Below are 13,702 nucleotides of genomic sequence, written 5' to 3'. Positions count from 1 at the left end.
TTAAATGTTTATTTCTTTTTGTTTATTTATTGTTTATTTGGTCACCACCCGTGACAATAGAAACAGAAGTGACGTCACACGACTTGGTTTCACGTTACCTATGAAGAAATTCAGTTTCTCTGCTAGATTTAGTGGGAAAATCGACGTCACGTGAGGAGGGGAAGGTGCGAACAAGAAGGATGGGAGAGGAGGAGGGGAGAGGATGGAAGGAGGAGGAATAGGAGAGGAAGAGGAGAGAGAAGGAGGATGGAATACCCTCCGAACCCTTCTCTCTTTCTCGTCAAGAGCTGCACTCTAATTTCGCGCTACAGAGATTCGTAAACGTCTAAATTTTTTCAGCGAAGCTATACAAGCGACGCTTTGTTGCGAGTTTTAGAATGTGCGAAAAATATCGCACTATTTTTTTTAATATATGACGTAGAGGCGTTTATTGCGACTTCGGGATATATAATCAACGATTAATTCAAATTTCTCGGAATTAACCGCATATGCCCTTTCAGGAAGAATATATTTTGTTTCTTCTTTTTTAATCGAAATATGCCCCTGCGGAGCATAAACGCCGGGCGCGGATGCGGAATATACGCTTCTTTGACCCTGGCCCTACAGTTTCGACGGTAAAGATGTATTTTAGGAATGGTCTGTCGAAAAGCAGACACGTTAAGCGACATCACCTGGAGTGCTAAGTAAACGAAAAATGACAATCAGTTGAAAAAATTTAGGGCCACGAGTTATAAACCCGTTCTGACATTAAAGAAAAAGAGAAAGAAACAAAAAAGGAACCTGCCGGTAAAGTTGGAAGAGTGCGGGGATGAGGCAACTGGCTCTTTTGGCACGGCACCCGAAAAGAAAAAGGGGCCGCCTCGTCTCTCTGGTACGACGGGAGTGCGAAGAGAGAACAACCGAGGCACGAAAAGAATGCCGCTCATTTGTGTCACCACCGGGCAGAGATTAAGCAATGGGAACCCTCGCTCACGTGAGCGATCTCCAAACGGCCCCGGAGCCAGAGACGCTGCTCGCACCCCACTCTGCTACCTATATTCGTGGACCACTTGCGCCAGTCACGTTCACAGTCATTCCGTTCAACGAGGTCCTCGGCGAAACTTTCGAGCTCGCTGATCTTGCGGCGCGTTCTGTGAAACACGCGATTTTATGACAGTTCATTTAGCTTTTCCGCGGAAGAAAGTGCGCGTTTTGGGGAAGCTTGAATGTCGGGCGGCAGTGGCGCAGTGGATCCCGAAAAACGACGAGCGTCTCTGTTGGATGGTAACGCGGCAAGAGAGAAACCGGCTCCTTCCGACGGTGGCTGGGGGTGGCTCGTGTGCCTGGCGTCCTTCTGGGTGCACGGCGCAGTGTTCGGCCTCATCAACTGCTTCGGAGTGCTCTACCCGGAGATCTACAGGCTGACGGAGGATGACGAGCGAGCGTCCTTCCACACCTGTGAGCGACACCTGAGCAATCACTGCTGACCGCGGTGCTCTCGAAGCATGATGATGATGATGATTCTTTGAAAGGGAGCTCCGGTGGTCTTTGAAACTACACAATCCAAACGCATTTTCGGAATACACAGATTTTACTCTTCCCGGAATGCTATTTATTGTCTCTTAATTTAGGATACTCACAAAGGTTGTGCCGAAAACAACATTTAATTTCTCCAGCGCAGTGAAGTCACATGTTGTATTACATGCAAGTCCAGCGGAGTGTTAAAAACACAATATTTTGCGTATTCTTTTTTTTTAATTTTGCACGCGGGAGTTTTTTATATTATTAATTGTATACCATCAAACTTCTGTAACCTGTATGGAGCGAACTACATCTATATTACATTTGACCGCGTTTTCTGTGTTGACGGTAGAGCCTCTAAGCTTCTCAAAGCAGAATTTAAAAATGAATAACGTCGCGGAAAAAAAAATACTGTGATTTGTAATTTGAGTTTTTTGTTCAGATGTGTCTATTCGTAAATCAAAGTACCTTCGAGTCAAGCCGGTGTCTATCAAAATTTCTCTGGTCGTGTTTTTAATGAATATTACGGCCCATTTATTTTACGACCACTCTTTATGTAGTGCGTACTACTAATTAAAATTAACTGGCCGGTAATTTTTGCCCATATGGCAAGAGATTGAGGGAGAGGAAGATACGAGAGGGGACGTGAGAACGCCGAGCTCTGGCGGGAACGAGTAGTGGGTAGACCTGAAGCTGGCTGCGTTTGGCTGCACTGCACTTGTCGAACCCGTTAGAACGCCGAACGCCGGCGCCCCACGCTCGACTTTCGCATTCGAACACGCGAGGAGTGCAGTGAAGACAAAGGCAGCCTTTGGCTCCACTGCGCACGTCGAACACGTTAGAACCACTGATCTCCATTGTAGTAGGCTGCATCGCGGATCGAGAGCCCGGCGGTGGCATCACCGGTGGACATTACTTGACACCAGGCAATACAAGCAAGGCTATGGGAGAAACACAATAAAGTAGAAATATTTAAACTTGTGCGCTGCGCTCGAAGGCAAGTATTTTATGATGTGCTGCGATTATTAATTATATCGGGTGTTTGAAGATCGAATCGGTATTTGTCAAGCGTTCGAACACCCATTAAAAAATCAAACGTACCAGAGCACCCACGGCTGAGCTGGAAAGCTTGCTCTCGTAACACAGTAAACAAAGGAACTTGCCGTCAATGAGACCGTCTTCGGGGAAGCCCAGAAGTTGATGAATGTCGGAAAAATTCCATATTGACTGCGGCTTTCTCGAGTACAGGCCCCGGCCCGTACTCGAGAAATTATGGAAACGGTGGTCCTTCAGCTCCACAGTACTCGCTAATTTCGACAAATTCGGTGGTTACACATTTTTGAGTGTATTCCAGAGTCTCCCCGAGCAAGCTTCTTCTAGAGTCCAAGGTGGTGCCACTCGACACTACAGGGTGAAACAAGGAGACGCCAGGCTCTTTAAATCGACTGGAAAATTCGGTTTCTTAATCTATCGCGCTACGACTTTGTGCAGCGTTGCCCACAGATGGTGCTTTTTTTTTTTTTTTTTGTAAAATTTGCGAAGAGCGAACTTACCTGAGAAAAAAGTAAAGAAAGAAAAAGGCTTAGCTCCTATGGAAACGCAGCGACGCCACCGGTGTGCAAACAACACGGCGCCATTTCGCACGGGAGACAAGAGATGACGCAACAAACGCCGCCAACGAACGAGCATACGGCGCCGAGAGCAGGCCTTTTTAGAGACGATCTTTTCGACTCAAAAGCATCGCGCGTTCTGCAGGCGGTGACAGTCGCAGAAACAAAAAAGACAGGCGCGGTAACAGCAAGGAACTGCAGTTCCTTGTCTGCTAAATACGCCGGCTCTCGGCGTCGTCTGCTCGTTCGTTGGCGGCAGTTGGCGTCGCGACCGCTTGCGCCATCTCTTGTCTCCCGTGCGAAACGGCGCCGTGTTGTTTGAAGACCGGTGGCGTCGCTGCGTTTCCATAGGAGCTTAGCCTTTTTTTTTCTTTACTTTTTCCTCAGGTAACTTCGCTCTTCGCAAATTTTACAAAAAAAAAAAAAAAAAGCACCGTCTGTGGGCAACGCTGCACAAAGTCGTAGCGCGATAGGTTAAGAAACCGAATTTTCCGGTCGATTTAAAAAGCCTGGCGTCTCGTTGTTTCACCCTGTAGAAAGACAAACCTTGGTCCGCGCTCGAGCCTACTACGGTAGAGATCAGTATTTAGAAGGAGGGACGCCGGCTGGCAGTGGAGGCAAAGGTCTACCCCCTAATCCTTCCAACCAGAGCTCGGCGTTCTGACGCCCCCTCTAGTCTCCTCCTCTCTCAGTTTCTCGGCGCATTGCAAAGCAATGCGGCGTGCATTATTCCCCTTCCGTCGTTTTCACATATCGGTTCTCCACTCCTCTCCTTAACGTTTTGTTGTTTTTTTTTCACCCCGCTGGGTGGCGTCGCTTTTTCCGGTGTCCAGGGTAGCGCATACCCTTTTTTGATCCAGGCGAGCCAATCCAAGCGTCGGTGTGAGACGCGTAACAACGTACCGTCGGAGAGCGCACTTTTTGCGAAGGTCTGTCACGTGCTTCTTTCCATTGTCCTGACTGATCCTTGGAGGCCGTTGCGTTCGCTTTTTGCACAAGCGGAGTAGAAGAGCGACTTCATATGGGCAGTCAAGAAAGAGTATAAATCATTTTATTATCTCGTGGATTTATTTACCGAGTACTATATCGCTGTAGTGTCGTAAATGTTCGAACAGGTAAAAAAGTGCGAGGTGGGCCCATGTTAGCACGATCCTCTTAGTCTCCCAGCATGAGAGATTAGAATAGTGAGAGTTAGAAATGATCGAGTAGTGCGACTGTGGAGTTAACTCTTTGGAAGCAATGGTAACGGAAAGAATCCAGCTAAGGCAATTAACGTTCGCCCACTGTCAAGGTTTAGTAACTCATACACATAGAACGCTGAACCAAAATCTGGATTCCACAAAACAGAATGCCAAAGCGTGCAACGGGATGCAACAAACAACAAAACATCACTCATACAACGGTATCTCAAACAGATGACCGTATTTTTCAGAAAAAAAAGGGGGCACATTTTACCGATATGTTTACGTCATGCTTCTCCGAGAAGGAGAAGGAACGGCCTCGCGTCTTCTCCGCTTCGCCGCCTTGAGGGGGCGAAGCGAAGAGAGGAGGAAACGAGATATCTTCACGACACGCGCCTCGTCGGCCTGGTTCAATCTCGACTTCTTTTTCCGAAAATGCGGCCGTCCATTCGAGATATCGCCTTACGAGTAGTGTTGTAGGGATTGTTATAGCTAGGATTCCGTGTTTTCGGAGTTTCTTCTTTGTTGAAAATGCAGGGTTTATCAAAGTTTATTTTAGTTGAATTACCAATTTTCTGAAATTCAAAAGTTAATTTTCTGTAAACACAATTTAAAAAAAATTAAAAACAATATAAATAACATCCGGGTACCATGACCCGTTGCACTGAAGGAACTTTGACGAGCTGAAAGGCAAACCCCTTTTGTCAGTAGTTTGAGATTTCAAAGAAAACTGAGGTGGCATTTCCTTGGGACCACTGACTTGCGATGTTATTAAAATTATTTGTAAAAAATAGTCTTTTTTTTTCTCGTCGTTGTGACCTCGAAAATTTTAAGTTTTTCGGATAAATCCGAATTAATGTAGAATGAACCGGCGAGTGTTCTTCGGAATTTTTCGGATTTATCCGAAAACACGAAACCTTTCTAATAGCCAATTTCCGTGGTTTTCTTTTTCTTCGATTTCGGGGGTGTTTTCTCGGGGATCATTTTTTACAACAGACTCGGTGCTCGCTGTCAACTGTCCGTGCCGAGCAAAAGATAGGTGTTTATCGCGGCCTATGTTCCAAAAATAGGACATGCGATTCCCCATCCTCCAGGGCTGGTCTTCTGGTGAATGCGGGTATCTCTCCCGACCGTTGAAATAGTCGCAAGAGAAAGTTTAAGGTCAGGCAACTGCCTTCAACAGGACACCTAGCGATACAGGCCAAAGCTGCCGTAAGTCCGTACTCGCTTGGATTATTCAGGTTCGATTCCTGCGCGGAGAAAGAGTGTTAACAGGTTTGATATGTAAGTAAAATTAATCGCACTGGTCCACTTTAGGAGCGGCATGCAAAGCTATTTCTCGGCAACGCTGAATCGGCTGGAACACTGGGAACTTTCTCCCCCAGGAGCCGTTCATGTGACCTGACAATCTTTCTTGAGGGTAATTTAACTAACAAGGGGAAATAGGTAGTCGTACTCATCAGCAAACGCACATCACTTGGATACCTAAAAAACGTCTTGGTACCAACAAAAAAAAAGAAAAAAAAAAGGGGGCAGCTTTACGGACGGTTTAGTGCGGGTTGTGTTCTCGGTCAAGGAAAACTTTAAGCTCGAACATTTTTTATTTGGGGACAGCTATAGTTCGTTTTTGTTTATTTTCCCCTATTTTGATAAAACCAGCTCGGCGGTTAATTCTCAGCGTTTATCGGTAGGAACCAAATTCTGCCTATCTTCACCTGCGTCGCTACAGCGGAGCACAAAATCTATAGATTTGTGTACACCGCTGTAGCGCCGCAGGTGAAGTTAGACACCATTGATTTTGTGCCCTACCTCCTATATCATGTTACAGCCAAGGTTGTAGGCTGATCTGTTTGCAAAGTGGCTCCAGGTGCTTCCTTTAAGTCGCGTAGACGGAGACGCTGGCTGTTGAAACAGGCACCACGAAGCATGTTACAGGGTGGCGCCCCTCGAACGCTCCAGCCCATGGGCATTTTCGGGTCGGTGGTACAAAAATGCATTAGGAATTTTCCCTTCAAAACTACCATCCACCTCTGTGCTCTCAGTTTGCATTTGACTGATGACCCCGTAGCATTTTTGCGCTTTTTAATAATAATGAAATTGTGAAGAATCGGTATTGGCACGCCCCATTTATGGCAAACGCGTTAGCGTGAATTTGTCCCATATTTCTCGCTTTATAACTTCAAAGACACACAAATATTGCATTATGTTTTTTTTTTTGAAGATTCTGTAGTACATATTATAAATGTTAATATCGGAGAATATAAAGAAAATTACAAATGGCCTTTTTTAAATGATTTTCAAAGTAATGCATTTTTAGTTAAATGCCCTTGTGTGAGCAAATCCTGTAAATTTCTGCCGCCAACAAGGACAACGACATTTCATGCACAGATGAACTATATATATATAGAGCAACGCACTGGGAAAGTTTGAAGACCTTAGCCTTTACAGATAAGGGGAAAAAATCTTTAATCCATGCGTTATTGCACAATATGACGTATTTGCTATTTTGTTTCTCAAAATAACGACTATAATACTCGGTGATTCATATTTTTTGTCAATCCTTCTTACACCTAATTTGTTAGTAAAGATTTCTAGACACGTAGCCAGAACAGTTTTATTGGGGGAAGCCACCCGAAAAGCCAACATCGCGCGATACGCGAAACGCGCACGTGACTGAGAAGGTGCTTATACCAATTTGTTTCGCAAAGACAAATTTCTTTTTCCCAAAACAAAGGCTGTTTTTATTCATCTTGGCATGGAGACAGCAAAATATTTTTTTTTCATCAAAATTAGAAATGGTCACCGGACATGGTTGTTCAAGTGACGGGCCAAGCCTCTGACCTGCTTCCTTTTTACTACGTTCGGGAAGAGCTTTCGGTTTTTGACAACCTCCTGCTGAGGAATCACGAAGTGGCCATACTTGAAGCCCTCACACCAGTCCTGGTACACAACGCCCATGAAGCCCACCCAGGTATTGTCCGGACAAAGCAAAGGCTGAGGGACCGGTTTTGGTGGTTTTCTATGGACTGTTAAGTGGAGTTAGAGGAGCGAAACTGTCACACATGCCATGCAGCAGAAAAGTCCGCCAAACCTGTGCCCGCACCACTACAGCCGGTTGCTTTGTTGGATCGGCTCTGGGACAAGTTGGCTATGAACATTGCGTGACCGTTGTCTAAAGGTCCACCAGATAAAAGATTTGTTATCACACTTTTCGACTACCATTCAAACTGGCCCGAGCTCTGCTCCACTTGGAATGCGGCATCTGAAGCCGCCTTGCAGTCCCTGAGATCGGCGTTCAGCAGAGAAGGCTACCCCGACGAAATTGTCACTGATAACGGCCCACCATTCAAGTCAAAGGAGTTCGTAGATCCTCTTCAGGAAAGAGGAATTCGACATTGCTTGTCATTCGTCTATTATCCTCAAGCAAGCGGGCTGACTGAAAAAATTGTGTTGTGAAAGACTTCATTAGGCTTGTCATTCTGGAGGCGCGTCCCCTACAGTTGCAGTCGTCGACTACTTAGGTGTATACAGATGCAGCCTAATGGCACCACCAGAGTCTCTCCTGCTCTTCTTCTTCATGGAAGACAGCCAAAAACTAGACTGGGCATTGCAGGGATGCCGTCAAAGACTTCACAAAAAAGCCCGAGGTCGGGATGAAGCTGCTTCGTAAGAGAGCGGAGCACTTTCAGTTCAAAAGCGATGCGTATACAGATTGAAGGCGAGGGGCGAAAGTTCCATAATTCAAGGTTGGCCATTTTGTCCGAATACAAAAGCCTCCTGGTGGCAAGAAGAAATTGCAACGGTACACGGCGCCGATGAAAATCCTGAACCAGAAAGGGCCAGGCATTTATTAGCTGGAAGATGGGCGTTCCTGGAACGTCTCGACATTAGTTCTTGCACCTCAAATAGCGAAAACGTTTTTTTTTTTTTTTTTTTTTTTTTTTTAGCCTATTGAAGACTTTTTGTCGTTCGAAACCACTACCTTCAAGGCAAAGTGCCAAGCCTACGGGAAAGTAATTTCGGGATCAAAAACTTCCATTCCAACATCATCTCATTTGGCGTCTCAAACAAATTTAAAAAAATGTATTGCAGCATCAGTATTTTTGTATTTGTATTTCTGCCCTCCCTAAAATATATTCCTGTATCCGTATTTCCAAAGACTTTTTGCCTCTATTTAAAGTGTATTTCCGATACATATCGCGATACACTTTTGCAGATATATCTCAGCATCAGTATTTTAGCTACTATTTTAATGTATCCCAGTATTTGTATTTCCAAATACAATTTTGAGTATTTCTGCCCAACCATGGGGGAAGTTAATATTGTTTTTTGGTTCAGGCTGCAGCGCGTGACTTGCCTATAATCATCACCACCGGTTTGCATTTTTTGTGTTGCAGAGAATAGAATGGGCGTCCTGCTTGAGTCGACGTGTCGTTCTTTCAGTTGTGTTCCTTGAGGAGACTACACTCTGCACCGGCAGTTAACTTCAACGAAATTTGTTTTAAGTTCTGGTTTTATTTTGCCGCGTCTAATGTGGGGCCCAACCTCCGCACATGGTGCAACTCGCTGAAGTGTTGACAAAATAGAGTACTTTTTTAGCGAAAAATATCTATCTTTGCAGTTACTTTTTCGAAAAAAGTATTTAGGTTGTCGTTACAGTTACTTAAAAATGTATCGACTTTAAGTTAAAAGTTACAAAAAAAAAGTAACAGATTAGAGTATCGCGATACAAGTATCGTAATACTAGCCAAGATTGAGGAAAGCAGAAAACTGGCGATGGCTTGTTCGCGTTCCCAGTTTCGTGGAGTGTGAATAAAGCCGGCGGCAGTGACTAAAAGGCGTGCTTCATGTGCAGCCCTGGTTGGCTCCCTGTGCGTGGGCGCCACCTTCTCGCTGTCCCCCGTGGCAAGCCTCCTGGCGGACCGGATTGGCTTCAAGAGTACAGTGGTCTTGGGAGGCCTCCTGGCCGCGTCAGGGCTCGTGCTAAGTTCCTGGCTGCTCCAGGTGGGACCGCAGTTAGCTGCTTTAAACCTCAGTACGTTGCCCTGCCTGCGGCCTGGTTTACACAATGAAGCAAATTGAATAGTTGGGCTGGTCGGCGCACCAAAAGAAGAATAAGCGCCTCAAAGACAGGGGCAGAAAAAGGGACGACACCGTGCGCTACTTACAGCTCGATTGTTTATTGAAAAGCACAATATTTGTACAAAACATCGGGCTCCCGGCACAGGAAGGAGAACCCCTTATCAGATAGTGCAGTGGCCGTGCACTTAGGCAGTCTGTCTCACCCCTCGCCGTTATGCTATACCATAGCCTCCTATATACTGACAAAGCTTGGCAGATCGCCATGAGAAGCAGCTGCCAAAATGGAAAAGGTGGAGCGGCAGACAACGGATGAGAGGAGAGCCACATGACTTGCACCCCGCTGCGGCGAGACGCAGAAACACACTTTTCCCGAGCGAACAAGTGTGTTTCGGGTCCTCGCCGCAACAAAAGCTGTGCGCTGACGTTAAGGCTTCCCGAGAAATGCTCTTTGATGCTCTGTGCTACCAGGCCCTCGCGCTCCAAATCGGCGACCAGGCACTTTATGACTCCGTTGTCGAACTGCCAGGCTTTATGAATATAGAAAAAGCTATGGCTATACGCTACACAAAATTTCCATCTCACTTTCATTCTGTCAGTAACAGAAACGAAAACAAAAAAAAGCAAACAACCAGGCATAAAGACGAGGGTGGCGGAGGGGGGGGGGGGGGGGGGGGGGATCAGTGCGTTGTTGATGCGCAGCCGTATAGAGACCTTTGACTCCCCACTTTGACGAAGCCAGTAAATTTTGAATCACAATTGGTGCAAGTGAGGATATGCTGGGCTATCACAGCCTATCGGTTGGTCGGATCGGTTAAAAGGCGCTGGTTTAACTTGGTGGGTATCTTATTTCTAGGGGCACCGAAGCGAAATCGAGTACTCACAGCGCTTTGTGCAGAGGACATATTTGGTGGCACGCTTTTTCGAGCACGCCTGTCGTCGAGTCGGGCTGTTGACCTTTTGCAAAGTGGAGAGTTTGAAGCGGCATGAAAAGAGGACTTAGTGTTATGTCGGAGGGCCAGCGATTTGAGCCTGTGAGAGGTTTTGTGGAAGTACTGAATGCGCAGATATAAGGAAGCACGAAGGCTGCTATTAGTTTCGTTGAGGGAGCATTGAGCTGCGATGACATGCGTAAAAGATATATGCAAAGGAAAAAAAAATAAACAACCTGGATAGAAAAAAAGGTAGTAATAGAACGAAAATACAACGAACAAAATTTTTACAGCATTTAGGTTGCAAGACGATTTATAACACCAGACGAGTTTTTGTCAAGCGAGGCATAACGGTCCCCTTTCCACTTTTCTCTCTCGCGCCTGCGTGTGTCGCGTGAAGGAGAGGTCAGCTGCTTGGATCGGCTTGGCTGCTGGGCTGAAAAATTTACGCAAGCCTAGTGCGACTTCCGCTAACTTCGGCGTGCGTTGTGTTAGTGGGTTTCTGTGCTGGTGGTGGTAACAGTGGTAATCTGCGTCTTTTGCGATGGACCCGGAGTTGATACGAAGAACTCTTGACCGCATCAAGTAACTTCGCTTTTACAAGGACACGCTTCGAAGACCAGCGAACGTCCCGCGGAAAGCTTTGAGGCCAGCGGTGCGTCTGCGGACAGCGGTGCCGGCGAATCGCAGCTCCCGCTCTATGCTTATGAGTCCAAACGGAAGAGAAAATTTTATTAGACTTGTTTCTCAAACATCAAAAAATTTGTTTTGATAATGTCAAACATCAAAAACTTTGTGGAACAAAAAAAACAAAAAAAACTAAAAGGTAGTTTTGCCTTTTTTGTTGCATTTCTTTTTTTTTTTTTTTTTTAAAGACTAATAAGTAGCTTTTAGAGCCCATAGGAAGCTCCCGAATGAGCGGAAGCAAACGTGACTTTAGTGGCCATTCACGTAACTGCTAGTTGGCACTTTTCCGCGAGCTACGGGCCAACTACAAATTCGTTTTGCGCCGTAAATATAGTTCTAAATTTTTCTTTTTACAAATTTATTTCATCACATCCATTTTTTGTTTCAGGTTGTTTAAAAACGGTATTTCCTTTGCATACGTCCAATATTGTTTCTAAAAAAAAATCACGGGTTGCCACGTCATGCTTTGACGCGACGGGCGAAATGTTCTGAGAAACTCTTGGATGCAAAGCGAGGACCGGATTTGGAGCGGGCCGAGGTCATTGGGTCTTTTAGACGAATAACTCTCGCAAAACTGGAGAGATCCTACCGGCGTAGTGCCGTCCAATGCATCTTATGTACGTTTTGGCCATTGTCTTGGTATAGATTTTCCTACCTAAATTCACGACATCCCGTCACACAATCAAATACAGCGCGCGCATGTTCGAACATGCGACTTTTCTTATGGCGTTGATACAGATATGATGCCAGCGCACGTTTTGGGGGGCTTCCGACGTACCAGAGTTTGTGCGCAGGCAAACAAAGGAAGAAGAAATTTTTCGTCGTCTCAACGTCCTAGGTTTCTTAAATGATCCGTGGCCCGGGAGGATCAAGCTGCACTCTGGAGTGGTATCCAGACATCCACAAGGGTATGGGACGTGGCGGGTCTTACCCCTACCCCTCGCTAAGTATAGGCTGGTCCTTACGGCGGCTGGTGGTCCGTGTTTGGACGGGGGCTGTCCTCACCAAGATGAATGGGTCCAATGGGAGTGAGCGCTGACGCAGTGCTGAGATGCACTACTTCGTAAATAGGGCAATTGAAATTGAAACTACGACACTCCTCTCCATGGCCTATAATGCAAACCGCTCAGTGTTGCTTGCAGGGATGTGTAAAAGTAGCCTATTCAGCTTTTTTTAGTTTTTTTCGTTTTTGTAGTCTTGTTTTTGTGACAACTGTTTAAAGAAAGAACCGGCTTGCATGATCTATACTGGAAAGACCAGCATATTTCTGATTGAGATGGTCGTAAACGAACGAAACTACGGCTCCTCCCGCGTGGAATTTCCCACACATCGATACCAATGGTTCGCGATCGAACGCTAACGCCGGACTCCGGCGCGCGTTTGATAAGTGAGTAGATCCGAAGGAAGCTAGTTTCACGCCTACCAACTCATCATTCCAGTCACAGCTCGGTGTTCTGACGTCCCCGCGTGCTCTTGTCTCTTCCTTTCTCCGAGTTTCGGCCCGCATATTCTATTTCATGCTTTATGTACAACGCTGTCACAGCTACGTGCGCCAGCTCGTGGCTTGGTCTTGCGGTTCATTTGCGCGACCTTCCGAGCATATGAGATGAAGCCACGCCCTCGCACCACAACGTTTGATAGTTGCGCATTAACTATGAACAATTCCTTGCCAGTAACAGTTATTGAAGATTTTCATGACGTGGTTTTGAGCCTGCTTTAACGGGTTTGTCTTTAGAATCCCGGACAAAAGCTCACCGGACAAGAGCTCACCCATTTTTCACAGACCCGTACAAAAGCTCACCAGGATAAAATTACATGTCGGTCTTAACACGAGTGCGGACAACATAGGCTCATGCGTGCGACGCAAAAATGCAACGATAAATTAACTCTGACAGGCGCATGGTTTGTTGCTTAGAGTAGAAACAAGTTTAGTTAGAAGGTTAGAAGCGAATGCTTCTAACCTTCTAACTAATAGAAGGTTAGGTTAGAAGCGAATGCAGTCCCCCACTAGCTCCAGCAGTCTTGGTAGATCTGGGTGTACTTGTAATCCCTCGCAAATATTTTTCAGACGATTCTGCATGCGCAGAGTGGTTTTTCGCACCCGCTTCTCTCGGGGTTCACCTCTCCGGGCTTGTGTCAATGCCGTGGCGAGAAGCGCTTGATTTTTCTGTCCGTGTTCAATCAGCCTCCAGAGTCCAGACGCTTGGATGGGCATGGCCGACAAGCTTATGGAACCTAGAATTCCATCCTTCGCTGGTGTTGTTGGTCCGGTCTTTATCTTGAAGAGTGGCGTCATACATACTCTACCATTCCGGGGGAAATTCCGGTCATCGTCGGCGCACAGTCAGGCCAAGGAAAGAATTCGCTTTGGGCGCCGCTGCAGAAGGAGTATGGTAGGGGCCGTTGACATACGTGCAATCAGGTAGTACAGCAGGTCGCCGATGTCACCGGTAGACTTTTCCCTGATGTAGGTTAGTCCTTCGAACACAAGCTGTGATGGAAGCAACGCCAGCCTATCCAAAATCCCGCACAGCTTCCTAAAGTGGTCATCTGACTTGTGCTTGTCCAAAAGGCCCAACTCTCGTTCCTTCAAAATATTTTTTAAAAACTCGCAACTTAATGATTTGTACTATACAGTTTTGCTACCGTTTCCCTTTCACATCACCCTGATATAAATAATCCTTGATCTCAAATACATTTACGACGCACAATG

At 46.0% G+C, this 13,702-nt stretch overlaps 1 protein-coding gene across 1 annotated transcript in view; it reads left to right on the top strand.

The window, feature by feature from the left end:
• The first annotated feature begins 559 nt into the window (after positions 1 to 559).
• LOC120835986 (monocarboxylate transporter 10-like) overlaps positions 560 to 13,702 on the top strand; it is a 47,126-nt gene continuing 33,983 nt past the window's right edge. Inside the window, exons 1-2 of the mRNA XM_040215683.3 lie at positions 560 to 1,437; positions 9,147 to 9,295. Coding sequence (XP_040071617.3) covers positions 1,206 to 1,437; positions 9,147 to 9,295 — 381 coding nt within the window. The 5' untranslated portion in view covers positions 560 to 1,205. The remainder of the gene's footprint in view (positions 1,438 to 9,146; positions 9,296 to 13,702) is intronic.

The sequence above is a fragment of the Ixodes scapularis genome, unplaced genomic scaffold (genome assembly GCF_016920785.2).
Source record: "Ixodes scapularis isolate PalLabHiFi unplaced genomic scaffold, ASM1692078v2 PGA_scaffold2__306_contigs__length_199485367, whole genome shotgun sequence".
In the NCBI taxonomy this organism is placed as follows: domain Eukaryota; kingdom Metazoa; phylum Arthropoda; class Arachnida; order Ixodida; family Ixodidae; genus Ixodes; species Ixodes scapularis.
The sequence above is the reverse complement of the archived record's forward strand: the minus strand, read 5'-3'. Positions and strand labels throughout refer to the sequence as shown.